The 24,319-nt window shown below is 35.0% G+C and overlaps 1 protein-coding gene and 1 pseudogene across 4 annotated transcripts in view; one reads left to right on the forward strand and one right to left on the reverse strand.

The window, feature by feature from the left end:
- The window catches only part of LOC120781377 (lysosomal thioesterase PPT2 homolog), a 76,396-nt gene that overhangs the window by 19,036 nt on the left and 33,041 nt on the right, over positions 1-24,319 (reverse strand). Inside the window, exons 2-4 of one of the 4 annotated variants that reach the window (XM_040113582.1) lie at positions 23,135-23,384; positions 22,883-23,081; positions 22,466-22,825 (exon numbers count right to left, since the gene is read on the reverse strand). The exons of the other annotated variants lie outside the window; for them this stretch is intronic. Of the exons in view, the coding sequence (XP_039969516.1) occupies positions 22,472-22,825; positions 22,883-23,081; positions 23,135-23,376 (795 nt within the window). The 5' untranslated portion in view covers positions 23,377-23,384 and the 3' untranslated portion in view covers positions 22,466-22,471. Of the gene's footprint in view, positions 1-22,465; positions 22,826-22,882; positions 23,082-23,134; positions 23,385-24,319 lie in introns of those variants that run through there. 4 annotated transcript variants of the gene reach the window in all.
- Positions 19,747-22,206, forward strand: LOC120781378 (annotated as a pseudogene).

The raw sequence follows: 24,319 nt of genomic DNA on the forward strand, positions 1-24,319 counted from the left end.
ATATGATTTGATCCGGTTCTGGGTAATATTTTGCGCACGTTGTAGATCATGTTTATTAGTTCGCCGCTCAGTTCGCATTCTGATAAATTTTCTGAAGTTTTTTAGTCTCCCAAAATATCAAGTTATCATTTCTTCTTTACTTTGCTTTCTACAATTCACTTCTACTTTCTGCTTTCAACGCGTTATCCATGCACTACAATGATCCGCATCTATTTGAAAGGCATGTAACTACTACCAAATAGGTTTACCTTAATACACAAGTGCATTTAACAAAAATTTTTACGTCTGAATGTTCTGCAAGTAACTAAGTTTCATTGGAAATGCATCAATGTTTTTAAGTCTTTCTCTTTTCTTAAGATCATTAACTTTCTGACGGATTTAGATGATTGCAAAATAAAATAAATGGTTAAAAACGAATAAGTGAAGTGTTAGTGGATATAAAAGTTAAAAATACAAGTGTAAAATTCATTATAAATCGGAGAAACACGCATTTTAAATAGTTGAATTTAAGCAAAATTACTGAATATGAACTGTCAAACGGCGAAGAAAATAAGCACAAAAGGAATACAGTAATAACCCAACAAATCAAAATGGTAGGTCTTATATACTCGATCCGAAACGAGTCCTATGTAAAGTAACCCAAATGTATATAAGACCTACCATTTTGATTCGTTGGGTTATTACTGTCTTCATTTTGTGCTTATTTTCTTCGTCGTTTGACAGTTCAAATTCAGTAATTTTGCTTACATTTAAAGGAACAGTATAACACGTAATTTAAAGCTGTTTTATTTATTAAATTGTACATAAAATTGCAACTTAAAATTCATAATTTATCATTAATTCAATTAAATATATTTCAAAGAATGTATGTGTGTTAAATTGGTTAAATTTTTGCAAGCAGTGCAACAAAACTTCAAAGAAGAGAGCCATTGTTTGAGCAAATGTGAAAATGTGCGTTTTTTGCTTACTTATATCTAAAAAACCAATTAACATTTAACAATAAATTTACATTTAAACCAAAGTTTAATTCATTGGCTATCCGTGCTATATAAATTTAAAAAAATCCGTGCACGCATTTAAGAGGAATAAGCAATGAAAATGAGATACTAAAGTAAACCCAACCCCTATTGCTCTTAATAGGGTAGTACTCTAACTACTTAGAACTGTGTCTGTTACAAAATCCGGCAGGCTTTACAATAGATTGATACCAAAACATCGGACTCGAACATTCTGGCAAATACGAATTTCACTGTCGAGTTAGTTCTGGCAATTATTCGTCCATTCTATTTTGTGCTAACATATGTAATGTGCAGTTTCCATTGACAATATTGCTGGTGTTACAACTTTTAACAATCTAAAATTGCCCGATACGTTAATATTATGCGAAATACACAACGTATAACATGATTTTACGGCAGCAGGCTTGCAGTTGTCCCTTTCACTAAATTAAAACCATTTCTGATTTTGCCGCACACAACTACCACTAATAAGTACAATTAAAAATTATTCAAAGCTTCACAGTCTCAGTTGATGATTTAAAACAAATGAATCGACCCATATACTTTCCTATTTACAAAAAGTTTCAATCAAATCTTCAAAATGTTGAAGAAGCTGGCTTCAAGACGATTTTGGCAGACAAGAAAATTTCGCTATCATTCAGTCGTCTTGTGTTCAAAGCATTATTACCTTCTAAACCTTACCTTGTATGATACAAGCGAAATCTTGCTTTAAGTGAATTAACGTGAAACTTGGCTTGGAAAACTTTCCCCGGTTAGCATTCATTGATGATATCATTTGAGTTTGACTACTATGTAAAAATAGGACATTTGAAAACGAAAACAATTGCTCTTAGTTTACATTTTGTGAATCACTGTTTAAAGTATTTTGCAGAATTGTTCAAATTTGTTTAGTGTATTTGAATTTCAATTTTACAAGGAACATACAGTAAAATTGTAAGATTAATGATAATTAAACGGTCAGTTTTTTAAATTTAAAGGACCCGAAATATTATATAAATGCAGTCTGCCTTAAGACACAATTACTCTTCTTCTTCTTAATTGGCGCAGACACCGCTTACGCGATTATAGCCGAGTTAACAAGTCGTTTCTTCTTTTCGCTACGTGGCGCCAATTGGATATTCCAAGCGTAGCCAGGTCCTTCTCCACCTGGTCCTTCCAACGTAGTGGAGGTCTTTCTCTTCCTCTGCTTCCCCCGGCGGGTACAGCGTCGAATACTTTCAGAGCTGGAGTGTTTTCGTCCATTCGGACAACATGACCTAGCCAGCGTAGCCGCTGTCTTTTAATTCGCTGAACTATGACAATGTCATCGTATATCTCGTACAGCTCATCGTTCCATCGAATGCGATATTCGCCGTGGCCAATGCGCAAAGGACCATAAATCTTTCGCAGAACTTTTCTCTCGAACACTCGCAACGTCGACTCATCAGTTGTTGACATCGTCCAAGCCTCTGCACCATATAGCAGGACGGGAATTATGAGTGACTTATAGAGTTTGGTTTTTGTTTGTCGAGAGAGGACTTTGCTTCTCAATTGCCTACTCATTCCGAAGTAGCACCTGTTGGCAAGAGCAATCCTGCGTTGGATTTCTAGGCTGACATTGTTGGTATGTTTACGCTGGTTCCAAGATAGACGAAATTATCTACAACTTCAAAGTTATGACTGTCAACAGTGACGTGAGTGCCAAGTCGTGAGTGCGACGACTGTTTGTTTGATGACAGGAGATATTTCGTCTTGCCCTCGTTCACTGCCAGACCCATTTTTTTTGCTTCCTTGTCCAGTCTGGAGAAAGCAGAACTAACGGCGCGGGTGTAGAGGCCGATGATATCAATATCATCGGCATACGCCAGCAGCTGTACACTCTTATAAAAGATGGTACCTTCTCTATTTAGTTCTGCAGCTCGAACTATTTTCTCCAGAAGGAGGTTGAAGAAATCGCACGATAGGGAATCACCTTGTCTGAAACCTCGTTTGGTATCGAACGGCTCGGAGAGGTCCTTCCCGATTCTGACGGAGCTTTTCGTGTTACTCAACGTCAGTTTACACAGCCGTATTAGTTTCGCGGGGATACCAAATTCAGACATCGCAGCATAAAGGCAGCTCCTTTTCGTGCTGTCGAAATCAGCTTTGAAATCAACGAAGAGGTGGTGTGTGTCGATTCTTCTTTCACGGGTCTTTTCCAAGATTTGGCGCATGGTGAATATCTGGTCGGTTGTTGATTTGTTGATTTTCCAGGTCTAAAGCCACACTGATAAGGTCCAATCAGTTTGTTGACGGTGGACTTTAATCTTTCACAGAATACGCTCGATAGAACCTTATATGCGATGTTGAGGAGGCTAATCCCACGGTAGTTGGCGCAGATTGTGGGGTCTCCTTTTTATGGATTGGGCATAGCACATTTAAATTCCAATCGTTGGGCATGCTTTCGTCCGGCCATATTTTACAAAGAAGCTGATGCATGCTCCTTATCAGTTCTTCTCCGCCGTGTTTGAATAGCTCGGCCGGCAATCCGTCGGCCCCTGCCGCTTTGTTGTTCTTCAGGCGGGCAATTGCTATTCGAACTTCTTCATGGTCGGGTAATGGAACGTCTGCTCCATCGTCATCGATTGGGGAATCGGGTTCGCCTTCTCCTGGTGTTGTGCATTCACTGCCATTCAGCAAGCTGGAGAAGTGTTCCCTCCATAATTTAAGTATGATCTGGGCATCGGTGACTAGATCACCTTTGGGGGTTCTACAAGAGTATGCTCCTGTCTTGAAACCTTCTGTAAGCCGCCGCATTTTTTCGTAGAATTTTCGAGCATTACCCCTGTCGGCCAGCTTATCAAGCTCTTCGTACTCACGCATTTCGGCCTCCTTCTTTTTCTGTCTACAGATGCGTCTCGCTTCCCTCTCGTTCGGCTGTCTGTTGTGATTGCAGCTTCTCGACGTCGAACCTTCCTTGTGTTTGTTGGCGTGTGTTTTTTTCTGCACAGAGGCGGGTGCGAATCTTGGCTGCAACAAGATAGTGATCCGAGTCGATGTTAGGACCTCGGAGCGCACGCACATCTAAAATACTGGAGACGTGTCTTCCGTCTATCACAACATGATCGATCTGGTTGGTAGTTTTTCGATCCGGAGACAGCCAGGTAGCTTGATGTATCTTCTTGTGCTGGAATCTAGTACTACAGATAACCATATTTCGGGCCCCGGTGAAGTCAATCAGCCTCAACCCATTTGGGGATGTTTCGTCGTGGAGGCTGAATTTACCGACCGTAGTGCCAAAGATACCTTCTTTGCCCACCCTGGCGTTAAAGTCGCCAAGCACGATTTTGACATCGTGGCGGGGGCAGCTCTCATAAGTGCGCTCCAAGCACTCATAAAAGGCATCTTTGGTCACATCGTCCTTCTCTTCCGTCGGGGCGTGGGCGCAAATCAGCGATATGTTGAAGAAGAATTTGATGCGGATTGTGGCTAGACGTTCATTCACCGCAGTGAATGATAGTACTCGGCGACGAAGTCTCTCTCCCACCACCAAACTTGCGCTCCTTTATATGGCCACTGTAGTATATGCCACAAGGACCTACTCGTCTTTGTCCTTGTCCCGTCCATAGCATTTCTTGGACGGCGGTGATGTCAGCCTTTATTTTTGCGAGGACATCAACCAGCTGGGCAGCGGCACCTTCCCAATTAAGGGTCCGGACATTCCAGGTGCATGCCCGCAAATCGTAGTCCTTATTTCGTTTGCCGTGGTCGTCATCAAAAGGGGGGTCTCTCATCCGAGGCTGGTTGTTACTATTCATTGGGGGTGTTTTTGAAGTGAAACTTCTTTACGCGCGCTTGGCTTGGAGAGTAAGCTGACGAACGCGTTACGAAAAGTGTGATCAGGCGAGGCGAACGGTAATTGCTGGTACATGTGTACATGTGTACGCATACATATGTATGTTTTGTATGCTTGTGCATTATTTGTTCGGAAGTGTATGCAAATATACATATGTATGTACATATAAATATATATGAATGCAAGAACATGCAGATCAATGCGCGCGCATGTAATACATTATGTATATTGATAAGTTATAAAATCATGATTTCAATTTCTAAATGCGCACATGCGTACACATAATAAGATTATGATATGAGCATGTGCAGAGACATAAGATTAATATGATAGAAGATGTACATACATGCATAAAAAATTTGTTTATGTTCTCTGTGCGAGAGGTGTGTTTTGTACACATTTTTCGCTGTTCAAAAAGAAATAAATATAAACGAAATTCTTCGTTGGGAGTGTATTTCTGTCTCTACCTATTCTCTGCTTCGGCATATATGCCATGTCATCATATGCCGTAAATACATATATTTCTGTCTCTTCATATTCTCGGTTAGAATATGTGAAAGAATTGTAAAAAATGTTAAAATTGCGAGGCGAATTCCGACCTACAACAAGGGTATTCCATCAAACTCATAAATGCCTTGTATATATTGTTGTGATCGATTTAATTTCTATTAGTAGGAAATATAATATAACACAAAAATATTTATTAGTATAGTATATTATTTAAAAATTAAATAAAATGATTAGATATGCAAGTCCAAATTGACTATAAATATTACTATGCATGCATTCATACAAAATTATACTCAAATCATAATAAAAGCATACATATTTGCATACATTGCGATTCCCAAGTTGAAAGAAAAATTGAAGCATGAAAATATCACAATGCTGTTGTTGGGAGCATCATAAGGAGCATGCATACATATACATATTTATGTCTCTTCATATTCTTGGGCATGTGAGACAAGAACATAAAAAATTTGTTTATGTTCTCTGTGCGAGAGGTGTGTTTTGTAAAATAAATTTAAATATTTGTAGGAAATTAATATATGTATATGTGCATACATGTATATTTTGTACACACACATTCATATATATATACATATAGATAGAGCGAAAGAAGTTTCACTTCAGTCGTGCGGTCATAAGCACACTCACTTTTTTTTTACGTGGCGGGTCCCAAGCCCAGCACATAACCCTATGTAGGGGATATTTCGCCTTCTCACTTTAGCTCGCCTTCAAACGGATTTTCTTAGACTACCCAGAGGATACTTGGTCAAAGACCGGAAGTAGTGAGCTGCTTGAGTCATATGTAAAAGAAGCGTTTCTGGCCACTCCCAAGTGAATGGCGATCAGAGAACTTTCCTCACTTGCGTGAACTTCTACACATGACTCCATCCTCCAAGACACAATTACTACAATCATAAATATTATTATATATCAATAGATCAATGTAAATTCTTACTAAATAGTATTTTAAACAAAAACATATTGGCATAAAATAATATATACATATGTATATATGCATATAACCAGGGGGGTGGTTCATCGTCAACGCGTTCTTTATCCTCTTTGAACAACAAACAACTATGACCGAAGGCCTTTTCCAACATTCTGAACGTTTCGGCACCAGAAATTTGATTCCGCACAAAAGATTTAATGGAACTGACACTGTCATACCAACATAGAAAAAAAAATATTTTAACGAATGGGTTTTCGCGCGAAATTTAAATTAACAAGTCTTTTTCCTTGCTCTCAATAGTATGTAGCTATAAAACAAAGAAATTGATGGTTGGGAATCGACGATTAATAGTCCAAAATCTTGCTTTCATAGTTGGAATATTGATAGGATCAGTGAAAACCCTTTCGAAAGATCATTTGGGCATAAAAGTAAAAGCATGATTGGTTACATAATTACTAAAAACAGCGTTGTGTTAAGGCCTGTGAAACAATGCTTTCCGACTACCAGGATATGCTGAGAGGTATTATTTCCACTAATGTGTCTTGGATATATGCTTACGATCCGGACGATGAAAAGCTGAAAAAAACACGTAAAAGCAGATCAAAAACCAAGGTTATCTTGACAGTTTTCTTCGATTATCGCGGTGTGGTACACATCGAATTCCTTCCGACCGGCCAAACTGTAAATAAGAACTACTATTTGAGTGTTATGTGTCGCTATTCGTAAGCAGAGGCTGGAATTACTGGCCAACTCTTGTGCCACGATAATGTGCAGTCGATTTAAATCTTTAAAGTGCTCTCCTATAAATCAGAAGTGTGATATTTTAGTGGTTTTAATTAGAAATATTGTTTTAATCATAGTGTGGATTACCGCTGAATAAGAATGATTCAAGTCCTTAATGCAATTGTATAATAAATACTTTCAACCTTTTGGTTGTGTTAATATCGCATATATCTTTAGAGAAATTGTATTAATCCAGAGTATTTGCATTGGCATAACTGTTATTACCGCAGTCGATGGAACAATGATATATACGAGATATCCGAAATAATTCAGCGAATTAAGAAACAGCGGCTACGCTGGCTAGGTCATGTCGTGCGAATGGATGGAAACAATCCAGCTCCGAGAGTATTAGACGCAGTAACTGCCGGGGGAGCAGAGGAACAGGAAGACCACCATTCCTTCGGAAAGACTAGCTGGAGAAGGACCTGGCTACACTTGGAATCTCCAATTGGCAGTGAAAAGAAAGAACGACCTTGCGCTGTTGTAAACTCGGCTATAACCGCGTAAAAGGTGTATACACCAATAAAGTACAAGAAGACGTAAGAGGATTTATTATCGTTTTGTAACTCTCTAATTGAAATCGATAATTTTTGCTATCGACAGGGAGAGTATTAGTAAGAAATATTTATATTTCGCATATTTTTATTTTTGAAAATGCAAATTTTCAAATGCGCAATTTGAAGTCATTTGCAATGCAAGTTTAAGGTTCTGCATTGCATCATGTTTTGAAGCCAACTTAAATCTGCATATCTTATCAGTATTTTTTATAAATTTAGTGTAAATATGCATTAGCTTTGGCTTTTTATTTATATATTTTCACCTGAAATGCAAAATAACGTATCATCAAAAAATTCGAAATTGAATGTCTCATTGATTATGATTCACTACTTCAAATTGCATTCCTAATATTACATATGTCCAACATTTTCAGGTTCTGCCCTCAGATATAAACCAGTTTTAACCAATATTAAATTTTTTTTCACTCATGTTCCATTTTATTTCGTTTTTCAATCATGCCACTGTAAAATTCCGAAAATGTTGTTACGCTATTTTGCATTTCAGGTGACGATATACACTATGTAACACAAATGAGCAAAAAAATCACTAATGTCGATTCTAACAAAAAAAGTATATTAAATTTGGGCGAATTGAATTACATTATATATATATATATTAGGGTGGGTCGATTCCGGACTTTTTTCGATTTGCCTTAGTAGTTCCTTATTCCAATGCAACTTTTTGTTTTGAGATCGGATTCGAATTCGCCTAAAATCGTGAAATTGTCTACCTAGCGCCTGAAATACGCATCTCATGGCAAAATGTAAAAAAAAAAAGTTATTTGTCACGTCATTTGCTACCGAAATGGTATGTGACCATGGCCGTAGGACGAACCGTTCCCGAGATACGAGCGAAAAGGCGGCGCGCCACAGCGCAAGGTGAAAATTGTTGCAGCTCTTAGATAACCTGTATTGGTCACCCAAAACCCACCGCGTGAAGGTGGCTGCACTTCGGGTTCCTCCCAAGCCCAACCCAACCAACCAACCATATGTCAGGCTTGTTTTAGTCTGAATCTGTGTCAAATTTATTGATAAAGTCAGATTTTGTACTAAACTTTGGCACTTGTTGCCTAGATTTCAGTGTAGAGCGTATAAAACGATCACGAGATTGGGGGCCAATAACTTTAGAAGATGCCTCTGTCACCAGTTTGACGGTTCTCCCGACTGCCACGGTGTGAGAGGGGAATTCACTAAATTTCCATACCTCTGCAGTTGTCTCCCGGCAGCCCTTTTATGAGTTCTTCGTTCTGAACAAAGAAGTGGTGGAACAGTCAAGGTAATAGTCTTCCAGTTAATCATATCGTAATAATTATTAGCTTTGAAATTCAGCTTTCGCACTTTAGTACATCTAACCCTTCCATTTACAGTGTCAGACTCTGCTTCTCTGGCTGCCAGAAGACGGTCAAGGGCCAACTTTCTGACTTCTATCCGTTCGTCAGTCATCATACTAAGGAGAATGTTTTCTGGAAGAGCAAAGAAAGCATTCTGTTGAATGGATGGATATCTCGACCTTTGAATTGCAGCATAGATAATGATATTTACTAAATCTTCACTTTCTTTAGTGATTTTGAACAATCACAAAACAAATTGAACACGTTCGTTGCTACCAAAGGGCCTTTTATATATTTTACATATTGAATTAGATAAGATAAGAAATATCTACATAATTCTAAATATATAAAATCATACAGTCCCCTAATATTAAATATACACAAACAGACACATACTTAAAATGCATTGTCTTGCAAAATTATAGCATTCAACAGACATAAACACAAACATTACCCAACATACCAAAACGCTTTGGAAATAACTTGTAACAAGCTTGCTGCCCTAAGCCTTATGCTTAGGAAACTGTAGTGACTACTGTTGTGAAAGGCTTTTTAATAATTATAGAATAAAGAAAAACGATCCCTCGCTATAAGCTTAGTAGTCGAAGTATACAACAAGCTTAGAAGTCTAATTATAGAACAAGTTTACTGAAAGAATAGTTTTCTAAACATGCTTACAATAAGCTTAGTTTAGCAAAATTTTTATAAGCTTGTGAAAAATTTAAAATAGTAAGCGTTTTTAAATTGTTGTATTGTTATTTCTCATTTATTTCATTTCATTTGAGATTACAGTTGAGCTAATTTTTTTTTATATATATTTATATTTTTCTTTGCTTTCTTGGCGGTTTTTGGCAAATTGGAAGAAAGACTTTGTGTTGCGGATGAATTCATCCTCTCCGATTCCAATAGAAATTGCAGCATCTGAAAAAATTGTGAAAAATAAATTAATATATACATTTCAAAAAAACATTTAAGTATTTACTTCTAATTGATTTCGATGTACTTAGGCTGCGTACACTTTTTTTTTGCTCCGTCCCTTTCCAGCACAGTTTTTCCGCCAGCTTATCGACCAATAATTTTCTCCAACAATTTTTGGTAAAGTTGGGCTATTTTCCAACAGTTTAGAGTTCCATTTCCTATGATTAAAATTAAGAAAAAACAAATTATTGATTATGGAACAAATTAATTTAGTATTTTAGTAAACTTACGAATGAAGCAAACAAATTTGGATATTCCTGTAGCTGTTTTTCAAAATTTAAAAAATCCTCCATTGTTTGAAATGGCTGTTGTGGGATGACCAATTCTATGTTATATCTGTCTTGTTTTAACTCACTGACTTTCTTACGCAGAGATTTGACCTCCTGACGCAACAAAGTTATCTCGTTCGTCAATCTGATGAACATGGGTTCAAGAGTCGCAGCAAATTTTCGAGATATTTCTCGAAATTAATGAAAAAAAGATAGAAAGTGCATACAAATTTATTATAAACAAATATTTTTACCATCAAATGACACAGCTTCAACTTGTAAAGTGTTTTTATTTCCATTAATCGAATCCTTATATACTGTTTGGAGTGTAGATAAATTTTGTGTCTGTTAAAAAATGTTGTTGAAATTATTATTCTGTTTGTCCGACATCATGAATGACTGGAAAAAACCCGAACTCATTATTTTTATTGGAAAGAGCACAGATTTTATTTATATTTTTAGAAAGATGTTCGTAAGTGTCTTGCGAAAGTGTTAAATTTGATGTTTCCCAAATGTTGAGAAGAGATGATTCTAGCGGATTTGGAAACATAGATCTCAAATTCAAAACTTGATGACCAATAACTTTGCTATTTATTATTGTTGAGACTTTATAAATATTATTTCCAACGCTGTAATAATTGTTTGGGTTGGTTTCTGACAAAAAAAGGTATTGTTTTTTTTTCAAAATTTTCTTGACTTAAGGGATTAATGCTTTGCTCCACCAAACGATTTTATAGTTGTACCGATATGTTGTTTTTTTTTTAAAGTCTCTTTAATAATCCAAGTTTATTTTCAAATTTGAAGGCGCTGATAGTTTCGCTTGATCCATACAGCAAACAATCATTAAAAATATAATATAATTAGATGCATCATAATACTCAGGCAATAACTTCACAAAACTCTGCAATAACTCATCAGCACACCTATTGTTAGTTTGGCATTGCTTACTGTCCAATAAAATCCTCATGGATAAACTGAGTTGCAGAAAATGCAAATACCGTTTTTCGTCTAAAACAGTTTTTAATACAAACGGCCCAACATACAGCAGAAAAGTTCGAAATTCAGTCGCTTTATATCTTTCGAACTCTTTCAAATCTCTCGTACTTCTCCGGAATCGCGTGGTAGCTTTCCTTTTAAAAACAGTAGCTGATCGTTAAGGTTAACTATATTTTGATTTTTAAGTGAATATGGTTGTTTTTTTTTTAATCCAAGCATTCATCAATGTTTTCACAACACCCAAACTAACAACATGCATGTAATCCATAGGAAAGGATTTCATAAGGTCTACGGATAAGTCTTCTATGGCCATGTGATTAAATTCTTTGTGGAAATTTGTATTCGATCTTTGTCTGAAACTTTCATCCGTCCGCAATGTGCTGTTTTTTTGAAATTTGAACACCATACGGTGATTTATGTGCTCACCTCTTTGGTTGCATTTATGGCAAGAACTGTAGCCTGTATGACTTTTTATTCCCATTAGTAGCGACCTAGCTGGAGCATCACATATGATGGCATGGCAATTAATTTTATATATTTTGTTATTGTATGTAAAATTTTCATTCATTAATTCTCTTAATTCTTCCACAAAAGGTTGTATAAATTCGTTAACATCTTTTGGCTTGCTGTTTCCACTATAAATGCCAACAGTTTGTACTGCCTCCGTACCATTAATGTTAATTAAAATTGGCCAGGCCTGCGCTAAGGAACTTTTTGCTACTGGAAGTCCGTCTATGTTTATATTTAAATCAATTATATCATTTAAATATGTTCTTTGACATAAAAATCAGTAAGGCAATCTCTTAGGCCGTAATGAACAGATTTGCCGCCTTGTATTTGAGTTATAGGTGCATCACGAGGTGTTTGTTTTAAAGTTCTTGCATCCCGTGGTAGATATGGAAAAGTTTTTCGTAAGATAATCAGTAACTCATTGATTGCACTATTTGATATAGTATGCTTAACTGACCGAATATCAAGATCTCTTTTTATATCCGCGTTATTAATTAAGAGCTCAGCATTATCATTTTCCTCAGAACTGTAAATTTCATTTTCTGTTTCATTGATTTCATCACAAATAATATTTGCTTCACTAAAAATCATTTTGACTGGAGCTGGTTGCAATATCCTCATCTTCATTATTCTTTTTTTTTTGCACTTAATAACAAACTAACAACTTCACTAGACTCACTACGAACACACTGTTTTATTTTATATGGCATTTTAAATTATTTTAAGATATTATGTTCACTCTCACCTTATTCACTTCGTATAAAATTTTACAATGACAATGAGAAATGTGAAGACGCTAAAAACGGCGCGACAGAATAACGGTAAACGAAACAGTAAGCTTTGGAAACTGTATTGAGCCTAAGTCTAAGTATTCGGTACTAAGGATAAGATGTTTGCATATGATAACCCATGGGTTCTTAGAATACATATTAGCAACTGTTTGTAAATGTACGCACATTAAAACAAACCCAAACAAACCAAAGGTCACACAACATAGGTTAAAACAATAGCCAACATACATACATATAAACATACACATATATTTAGTTATTTAGGATATTTTGAAAAATAGTATATAAAGATTTAAAATATGAAAATAAAATCAGAGTGAATAATTCTCAGCTCAATGAAAGATGTTCATTTCCCCCCACCAGCTGTAAGGTTTGATAGAAATTACATTCAGTTTAAAACAGTGATGGAGTTCCATACTTCTACGGTTCTAGCAAATGATTACGCCTTTGTTTTCGGTGGCCATTCCAAAATTTCAATTCTTGGACTTCTAAGATACTCAATAGTCCTCTTAGCATTGAGCTTGAGGTCGTTGTCTTGCATCAGAACGGTTTCGATAATGTCCAGACCCAATTTCTCTAACGAAGAAAAATATGCTTGCCTTAATATGTCCATATACAACACAATCTATATCAACACGCGATGTACAGTCATGCGAGAAACTTGTTTTCCGTAAGTCCTCTTTTTGAATCTCAGTACCTGCCTCCTTTGGCCGCACGAGGTCACCAGACGGTTGATAGTTCGTCTATCGTGGTTATTTAAAACGGATCGTCGATCAAATCGATGTTTTCGCATTGATATTTCATGAAAATTTGCAATATTTTTCACTGACCCAATCGAAATCTCAGCTAAATTTGCAACTTCCCGATATGAGAGCCCTTCATTCAATAGAGTTAGCAATTTTCTTAATTTTTCTAAAACAACTATCTTCACAAAAAATCAAACTTTATATAATAAATCTTCTTACCGCTTATAAAATGAAAAATACTTCTGGAAATGCTAGTTTGTTGAAAAATAGAGCTACTGGTATTTAAAATACTCGAAAATTGTTTATTTGGTCTTAGCTGTGCTCACACGCCTGCACGCAATGTATAACACAATTGAACAAATGTGCACGTGACGCACACCAAACACCACCACAACAAAATTGAGAAATTGTACCGTTATCTTTCCGCGAAAAAAACTCAACTAGTGTACCTATTTGAATGCATATATAATATATTCTATTCCTAGTAAGTTTCTTAGTACCAAAAAAAATTTGAAATCAGGAATATTTGATTTTATTTGCTCAATTGTGGTACATACTGTACATATACATTGGGTAGTCGAAAATGTCTTTTCGTATTTTGTCAATAGAAACTTCGAAATTTCCAGAACGGAAGCGAGCGAACCATTGTTGTGCTACACGAACTGATACAGCATCGTCTCCGTAAACTTCACAAATTTCATTGGTGGCTTGCGTGGTATTCTTCCCCTTTTTATACAAAAATTTCAAAATATAGCGAATTTCTTCATTATTTTCACTCATTTTTGAACAGCTGTAATTTTTTTTTCAACTTTCCCGAATTTTAATATTGGTTAAATGAAGCTTAATCACACCTTTCCAACATTGTATGGTATGACACAGTGTGATTGGTAGCACTGGAGATATACGACTGCAACGACATCTATTGACAAAATACGAAAAAACTTTTGTCATACATATCACTGACAGTCATACCAAAAGCTTGATTTGTTTCGCAAGATGTGTCTAATTATTTGACAAGGTCTTTAGAATTCAAGTATGTCTATGCTCTCTCTCTAATTTTTTCTGGGCCAGTTTTATTTGTAAAATCTAATTGAACTTTAAAGGAATCACATTTACTTCATTTGACGAGTAACATTAATATTGCTGGTTATTTCAAATAGCTAAAGAGTGCTTCAACAACGTGGATGATTTAATACCTCAATTTATGTCTCATTCAGCTTATTTCCCGGGATTAATAAATCATCTTTGTCGGCTGAAGATAATATTGGATATTTAAATTTCTTTTTAATCGGTATTTTCAAAAAAAAAATTTGTTTGACCAAAATACAGATTTACTAGAATTAAGGTAGTATTTATAACATTTTTTGAATTTTTGAATAAAGCCTATTACTATGTTCAGACCTACATTGAAAACACATTTGTATGTTGTGCAATCTAAAGGCCTAACTATAATGTGCATAAGCTAGCTTAAGCCAGCGTAAGCAACTGTCCGAATACACACAAATTGTATGTTGCAACTATAATGTACTTTACATCAAGTTTCGTTAAGTTTTTCCAAATGTCATTTGCTTAAGCAAAGTGCAAACTGATCGCACTTTCCATACTGGAATCAGCTGTTTTCGCTTTTTGTCAACTGATACATCATTTTGAATTTGAAAACGAAAAGGAAGAAGAGTGTTTTGTCAACAGATAAAATCATTGTATATTTGAATATGGAGGACGACGAGTGTTTTTTAAAAAATTTAATAGAGAGTGTGGAAAAATATAAATGTTTGTACGAGAAAAAAAATGCCTTTTATTTCAATCTCGTAAATAAAGACAAAGCGTGGAAAGCAATCGCAGAACTATACGGTAAAAGTGGTATGTATTAACACTGTTATAGAAATATATATTTTTGTATTATATATTTTTTATGTTTGTTTCAATTAAAAGATCTAGAATGCAAACATAGATGGAAGCTACTCCGGGAGCGCTTCTGTAAAGAAATAAAAAGGTTAGAAGCTCCATCAGGTAGCGGAATGAGCTACTTAGAGGAATGGCGTTTTTTAAAACCCATGATGCTTCTGAAAGACTCCGTCACACCGCGTCGGTAAGTACTTTGTATAAATTTTAATGTTTTTAAATATAACTTTTTCATTGTGCAGCACTCGTGATAATGCAGAAGCAAATGCAGACTCTATCTTGGATTAATCTACGAGTGATAGTGTAAATGAAATTTCATCGCCACCTCCGAACAATGGAGAACATAGAAAAGCAGATAGCGGCGCCGGCTGAAAGAAGTGAAACTGATGAGGCCTTTATGACGACGGTTTTGTGTCTGATGCAAGACCTGCCAGGCTCCCTCAACGAATTCTTTTTTTAAAAAGGGCTCAACAAGAGTAAGCAAAAGCCCATATACTTGTGGCGTCATTCGCGTGTATATAAAAAAATCAGCGTGGTCAATCCTCTTCATTTCCAGGAATCGTACAAAGAAACCATCCTTCTTCCTCTTTCTGTTTATTCCCTCACTGAACACGACCGAACTCTTTTTGTAATTTCACTAATTTCTGTCAATATGCGTATTCCGTCTAAAACAGACGTAAGGATTTTTATTGTTTTTAAATATTTTAACTTTCTGTTCATTTTTGCAAAATTCAAACGAAACAAAACCAAAACACAAATTGCTTATTGACACTTTCTTCTTATGCATGTAAGCACATTATAGTCATTCAAATGTCTACTCTGCGTTCGTTATGCATTTGACAGGCTTTTCGTTCATTTTTTGACAGTAACATACGGCAGCTTATGCACATTATAGTTAGGCCTTAAGTCGTTCGGACCGGCAATGTGTGTTTTCGATGAGTTTTCACTGACAACTATCAAAAGCGGCATTCTCTTGCTCTTGCAAGATTGCACGATGACACAAAATGCAAAAATCCTATACCGAAATATGCAAGGCCAAGAGAGCACCCATTGCAGAATCTAGTAATATATGACGGCACGAAAATAAACGTGGATTTTGGTCTGACATATTTATAGCCATAGCAAATAATTTTCTGCGTGTGTTTGTTGTTGTGCCGTGTTGGAAAATTCTGCAATTTCTGCACCATGCAAGGTTTTGCAAGAGCAAGAGAATCCCCCTAATATGAGAATATCAAGCGACAGCGGTTTTTGTATATGGAATGTAAACAAATATCAAGTGACAATTTAGGGCCGGCAAAATATGTCTTCCAAAAACATCGATTAAACTAGAGCAGGCACCGATTATAATGAGTGGAATGTAAGTTTTCAAGTAGTTTTCAGCGAAAACTGTGTTTTCGTTTGACAGATTTTACATGGACGAGAACACAAGTTTTTGTGCGAAAACCAGTTTTTCCCACGAAAACAAGTTTTCGTTGTCGGTCCGAACATAGTATATGTTAAATTTTGTATATTCTCCTTTCTTCAGTATGCTAGTTGTCAATATTTAATTATGATTCTGAGCTGACACTTGACACGACATGGTTTGAATCTTTTATTAAATCATAGTTGCTGAAATCAGGTGCGAATAATTGTGGCGCAAATTATTGGGACTATGGGAAACCTGAGCTGATTTCATTAACTTTTAACATGACACATCTCCAACATTGACCGAATTATTAAACATTATTGGACTGGACTAGCGAAGAATTATTATGTGTGGTATATGGGAGAGGGGGTAACGGTAATGGAACGATCACTGCTCCAAAGCAGAGCATTTTCAAGATTTTTCAGTTTAATTTCGCACCTTTTCACATTGTGACATAAAGATGCTAAAATTGTATACATTTGGTGAATATTGTTAATTTCTTCCAAACTCGCAACATACTGCAGGCAGTTGGGGTTGGGCAGTAATGCTGCTTAATTAACAGTAATTGACGCGTCAGTTACGCCTACAATAGGCAAGTTTCTTAGCGTATACTACACTCGCAATAGGGGTGTTCATTTTATTGAAATATACACAGGTGAACCGTTCTCTGGAAATTCATGGACCGATTTTACTCATAGTTAATTTAACTGTGTATCTATGTATGGCGTGACAGCCAGTAACCTAACCTAATCTAATTTAACTTTGTTTATATATCTTATATACAGACCTATATGAGCGGTAAACGAAAAAAGAATCGGAATCGGTAAATCGTTATATTACTTTCTGTAGGAGCTTGAGCTATCTTCTTTTGGCATTAATCTTCCATATTACGCACTTAACTTCACTTTTAATTAATAGTGTGAATTACGTACAGATGGCTTAGTGATCAAGTGTAGCAATCACTAAAAATTCCCATACCGCCAACTAATAAAAACAGTGGTCGACACAGCAGGTTTACACATTTGAATTATTAAATGCATTCGTCCAACAAATTCAAATTTCCAAATTACTTGACTAATAATGAAGTTTTACTAATCAATAACGTTATATTTATATATATAATTTATATTCTTCCCTTCGTGAATGTATTTGTATTATTATGTAGTTCTCAAAACACAACCTACATGCTATATAAATACATTTCTACTTGTATCCATCAGTTCTGAACGAATCGTTGGAGGATATTTTTTGTCATCATTCGAGAATTAAATTTCAAATTCGAACGTATTCCCGGATATGAAAATGTCATGCTACAAAATTATGCAAATTTAGTATTCTTTGTATTATGATTTTTCAAATATTTGAATTAAAACCTCACATAAGGCTTTCATTAGTTTCACCTATATGTTTGTAATTTGTTTAGTAATACTTAAAAGCGAATAGATATGTACATATATTTGAGTGGCATTGGGCTTAACATTCAACAGTTTAAGTAGCATTAAAAAAGACAAACTCCGTAAAACTATGCAAGGTCAAGCATACCATACTCTTATGATAATAATGTTGGAATTAAAAAATTACGTTTGGTCAGAAGGAAAAACATTACAATAGACTAAAAGCCTTAAACTAGTATTGATATTTACCGTGCGATTCTGTACTGTGATACAGTCTCAAGTCTCTAAATTAAAGATTTTGAGTTAGAGACAATTTTTGAGACTTGAGACGATTTTGCTATTCTGTAAGTGACAGTCACAAAATCTATTACATTTCATTATTCAGAGATGTTTTTAAACTTGAATGAAAATAAATATGTCGATAACAAATATTAAATTTTCTGTAACATAGTCAAAAAACATATTTATCAATATACATAAATAAAAATATATGTTGACTTTGTTTCATAATATTTACGAAATTTATGTAAAATTGATTTATTTTTAACCTTTTCGTGTTTGAGTTGCTTATGAAATATAAAAAAACGACAATCGATTAATTTCTATGATGATCTCTATTGAGTATATTCAAAATGGCAGACAAGAGTTCTTTTTGGTTTTGTGACCTGCTAACTACCAGGTCTCAAATTTGAGGCAATATTTTGAGACTAACGCTAGAGACTGTATAGTGAATAGTAACTAGTCACAAATTGAGATTTTACCTCAAAATGTCTCAAATAGATACTAGAGACTGGTTACAGAATCCCGCTATTATTTACCAACAGCAGATTCCTGCACTGAACTTGAAAGCATAAGCAATCAGCTAAAAATACGGCTCCATGACAATACAAAAGTAGGCAATGAATTAACGCTTCTCTATACTGAAGAAAACCTAGAAAAGATTTAGAGTTGATTCACATAGAACATTTGCTTCGCTTTACTTCAGCCTTTTGCTTTGACACAAAAAAAAACAAACAAATTACTGAAGTGTTAGTGTATATAAAAGTTAAAAATATACCTACAAAATTCATTATAAATGGGAGAAACACGCATTTTAAATAGTTGAATTTTTGAACTTTAAATGCAAATATCCCAAAAACCATAAATCAGCGGCAACTATATATGTATATACATATATTTTCTTAATCTGGAGGACCTCCTCTATCCGTACAAACCCAATTTAACCCCGAAATAAGGGGATGCTATTCTAAAATTTACCCGATTTTTTACAACTTTCGACGTGGAATAACACATAAAAAGGGCATAAATGAACTTAATTAAATTTTTCAAGAATCTGCATTTATCGATAGTATGGTAAATTCAATCGAGATCATACATTATTCCACGACAAATTTCAGGAAGGTCGTCCTATCCACCAGTAAATAATATGTATTATTACGTAAAGATTCGAACTCGCATGCATCTTTCTTGTGTAGCCATAATTGCAAGTGCGACTGTTTGGTCCAATGCCTATTTTTTATATTTTGTAATTGAACGCGATTTGACAACTCCTTGGCTACGAAACTAGTTAAAAACAGTGGGGTTACTCTGTAAGGCGTTGCGAATAGCAATGCGTTACGAAAGTGAATTGCGTTGCAAAGGGAAATCGGTACTCTGTAACACTTTTGCATTGTAAACAGTGTTGCACTGTTTTCCCGTTGACATATTTCCAGTATAGTTGACATTACTGACCGAAACGAAGGAAAATGAAAACAAACACAATAACAGAAAAGTGAAAAAGTGTAGAAAATTGACAGACAAACATAATTAAATTTGAAAAGTTTTATATGCAAGTAATTTTAAATCAATAAAAAAGGTGTGGATATGGATTCCGTTGTGTTATGGGAGGAAAACACAAAAGATGAACGAGTTGAGCGGAAAATTATTAGGGAAAAAGGTAAGTTTGAATGATAAAGTGTAATGTAATTATTTAAACTTGTTTGTGCTTCTGCTCGTAAATAGTTTCGTGCAAAACTTTCGCTTAAGCAAGGAATCATTCAAATATGTGTTGGATAGCATACGTAGTGAGCTAAAAACTCCACGCAGGTCCACAGGAATACCCGAAATTGTGAAATTACCGGCAACTTTAAAATTTTTGGCGCAGGGAGGGTATCAACAGTCAAACAGTTTCGCGTTGTGTGTTTGAAGTTTGTAAAGCAATCGAGAAAGTGCTGTGTCCAAAACACATAAGTTTTGCAATGTCTTCAGAGGAGAAAAATGAAGCGAAACGAGCTTTTTACTCAATGTCTCGAATTCCAGGAGTAATTGGAGTGGTGGATGGTACTCACATCCAAATTATACGACCGGCAGTAAATGAGCATTTACTATACCTCAATAGGAAATTAAAGTAATCATAGTATAAACGCTATGGTGGTAAGGCAATTGTTTTTATACTCTCGCAACAAAGTTGCTAAAGAGAGTATTATAGTTTTGTTCACATAACGGTTGTTTGTAAGTCCTAAAAAGAGTCAGATATAGGGTTATATATACCAAAGTGATCAGGGTGACAAGTAGAGTCGAAATCCGGATGCCTGTCTGTCCGTCCGTCCGTCTGTCCGTCCGTCCGTCCGTGCAAGCTGTAACTTGAGTAAAAATTGAGATATCATGATGAAACTTGGTACACGTATTTCTTGGCTCCATAAGAAGGTTAAGTTCGACAAAATGGCGAAAACCGAAAACCTATAACGTGTCATAACTAATCCATAAATAAAGATATTAAATTAAAATTTGGCACAAAGGATCGCATTAGGGAGGGGCATATTTGGACGTAATTTTTTTGGAAAAGTGGGAGTGGCCCCGCCCCCTACTAAATTTTGTGTACATATCTCGGAAACTACTATAGCTATGTCAACCAAACTCTATAGAGTCGTTTCCTTCAGGCATTTCCATATACAGTTCCAAAATGGAAGAAATCGGATAATAACCACGCCCACCTCCCATACAAAGGTTATGTTGAAAATAACTAAAAGTGCGTTAACCGACTAACAAAAAACGTCAGAAACACTAAATTTTACGGAAGAAGTGGCAGAAAGAAGCTGCACCCAGGCTTTTTTTAAAAATTGAAAATGAGCGTGGCGTCGCCCACTTATGGACCAAAAGGAACTACTAGGCCGATTTCAATGAAATTCGGCATATAATATTTTCTTCCCTGATGACATGTACGAAATATGGGTGAAATCGGTTCACAAACACGCCTTCTTCCAATATAACGCTACTTTGAATTCCATCTGATGCCTTCTCTGTATAATATATACATTAGGAACCAATGATGATAGCGGAATAAAACTTTACACAAATACGGTATTTGAAAAATATGTAAATGACGGATAATGAAATCTCGATTATCACTTTATCATGCGAGAGTATAAAATGTTCGGTGACACCCGAACTTAGCCCTTCTTTACTTGTTTAATTTATCTTTGTTTTTTTATAAATATTGTTTCCAAAACCTAGATATGTGATCATAAGATGATAATAAAAGCCGTTAACGGTCGGTTTGCTGGGGCGTGTCATGATTCACATGTGTGGAATTTGTCAAGCGAGCGCCAATATTTACAAACCAACTATGTGAATGGGGAAATAGGAATTCGCATTCTTAGTGAGCATATACACATTCGTTAATTTTACTCGTTAGCTATTATATGCATCAATTATTTTGCTAACTTAAGTTTTTTCTTATAGGCGACTCTGGATATCCGCTTGAGCCATGGCTTTTAACTCCATACAGAAATTCTGCTGTAAACTCTGCTGAAAGTTACTACAACATAAAATTTTCAAAAGCCAGATTCCTTATCGAATGAGTATTTGGAGTATTAAAAGCGCGGTTCCGATGCCTTTTAGCTGCTAGAGAACTACATTATGCCCCAGAAAATGTGGTGCAAATTTTGAACGTATGTTGTGCTCTTCATAATATTTGCACTCTTTTTAATGTGGAATCACCTGCCAATATAGCAATAGAAGTTGAAGAAGTCGATGCTAGTTATACTGAAACCATAGGAAATGCGAATGAAACCTAAACGTTTAAGGGATCAATTAAAAAACCGTATGATTAATTTATAAACATATAATATTATTTAATAAACTTTTTAATTTTTCACATTTTCACATTTATTTGATTAAAATTCACATTAATGATATAAAGCTTTAGTCTCTTGCACATGTGTATACATATCTATATATGTAATAAAAAGTAAAACCTATCACAGCAACACAAAATATGTCTTTAAATCAAAACAATTCATTTAAACTATTAATATAATAAATAAATAATTATCAGTAAGAATTAAAAAATAAGTAACAGACTTCAATGTCAATAACTAAAATACAACATTTTGATTGGTCGGGCCGTTCAATTTCTAGCATTTGCTTTTTTAGTTCTAATGTTGCAAATTTTAGTTTAGTTTTGTCCAAATCAATCCTTTTTTTGTGTTCGAATTTTTCAACAGCCAATTTATGTATATTTTCTTTTACCCATTTTATGTTTTTTTTTTTTTCATTTTATCCACCTGCTTATTTAAAAGGCTCTCTTTCTTTTGCGGAGCGACTCTTTGACGTGAACAATGTGGCATTTCATCCACTGGCGTTGGTTCATTCTGTCGGAATTCGTCGGTTGTGATGTTTGACCCACTTGGTTGCATTAACTGTGCTGCACGAAATTCTAAGGTGCCGCTTATTCCACTGACGGATATTTCCATTGCCAGAAGCTCACTAAACTGCTCCTCCAACGGTGTTAAGAAGCAATGCCTTGGAGGACCACCACCAATTCCAGAGATACTTAGTTTGTTTCGCCGCATTTTTGCTTTCAAATGGGTTTTATAAACCGACCAAACCTTTAATTAATTAAGTAATATGTGCTTCAAAAATCAATTATAATTAATCTTTTTTACCTTTTTCCATTTTAAAGCATCGCGCGATGGTGGCACCGCAGCATTAAGGTCACGTACCAACTCTTTCCATGAATTATTTGCAACATTTTTCGCGTCCACAGTTTTCAGTTGTCCTTTGGAAAGTTCCGAATGTGTTTTCATATAATTAATTAAAATTTCGAATTGTGTTGGGTTTGTTTGTTTATTTTTAGAATGTTCCCTGTTAAATAATTTTTTTTTAATTAAAACTACAAATATGCCTTATAAACTTACATTTTTTGTCCGTTGCGCTTTCCAGTTTGATATCGAATCAAAAATTCTTTAAACGAACAGATTTGACACTCGTTTACGCAATACAGAGTGCTGCCATTGCGAAGGGGTAAAAATAAGATCGCAAAACGCAATTTCCAATGCGCTTGTCGCCTTACAGAGTTTCTTTTTTTCATTTCACTTGCGCAACGCCTTACAGAGTAACCACCCAGGACTAGTAGATCAATTGACACGAACTGACACATAGATGGTGCTACAGGAATTAAATTCATATGATTTTAGTTAGCATTAACCTTCCAAAATGTGTTTTATTATGGTAGGCTGGGAACTTTTCAATTGACCTGTTACATTTTTTAAACTTCTTTTTTAGATGAAATGCATACATTTTTACATAAGCTCTTTGCCTTGTTTTTCGTATATCAAGCATACCATACTTTTCTCAAAATAATACAAGTATTTCTTGGTCAATATTACTGTCAGATCAAGAATTATTTTTCACTTTTTAGATTAATATGCTTTAAGTTGGTGTTCTAGTTTATCGACCTTTTTCATAATTCGATAGTTTAGATAATAAAAAAATATCTCTCTTAGGGGATTTTTCAAAATTATAATTATTTAGTGTTGCAACAACTGTACTTGTAAACGTTAAAGTAAAACTTCAAACGCGTTTTTCCCTAAACTACTTTATTTACCTGAAATATGCATGAATATTCATTAAATATCTCTCTATCACATGAAGCAAGAAAAATTTTAAATTGAAAGTTATAATATTAAAAAAAAAAGTTTGTTGTTTTGCAGCATCTTGAGATAGCGACATTCGTACTAAGCAGGCAGATGATTACAAAGGTACACATCATGGCGGCACAGCATTTTAATCCTCTAGTTCAAATACATATAACTTAAAGAAATTTTTTTTGAAATTAATTCTGTATACTCTTTAAATATAAATAATCAAATGACAAAAAAAGTAAAATTTAATTTTTTATCAATTAATTTATTTTATCAAAATTACCCTCTTAATATCGGGTGATTTTTTAAGAGCTTGATAACTTTTTTTAAAAAAAAAACGCATAAAATTTGCAAAATCTCATCGGTTCTTTATTTGAAACGTTAGATTGGTTCATGACATTTACTTTTTGAAGATAATTTCATTTAAATGTTGACCGCGGCTGCGTCTTAGGTGGTCCA

This window comes from Bactrocera tryoni, unplaced genomic scaffold, assembly GCF_016617805.1.
Source record: "Bactrocera tryoni isolate S06 unplaced genomic scaffold, CSIRO_BtryS06_freeze2 scaffold_7, whole genome shotgun sequence".
NCBI classification, from domain to species: Eukaryota; Metazoa; Arthropoda; class Insecta; order Diptera; family Tephritidae; genus Bactrocera; species Bactrocera tryoni.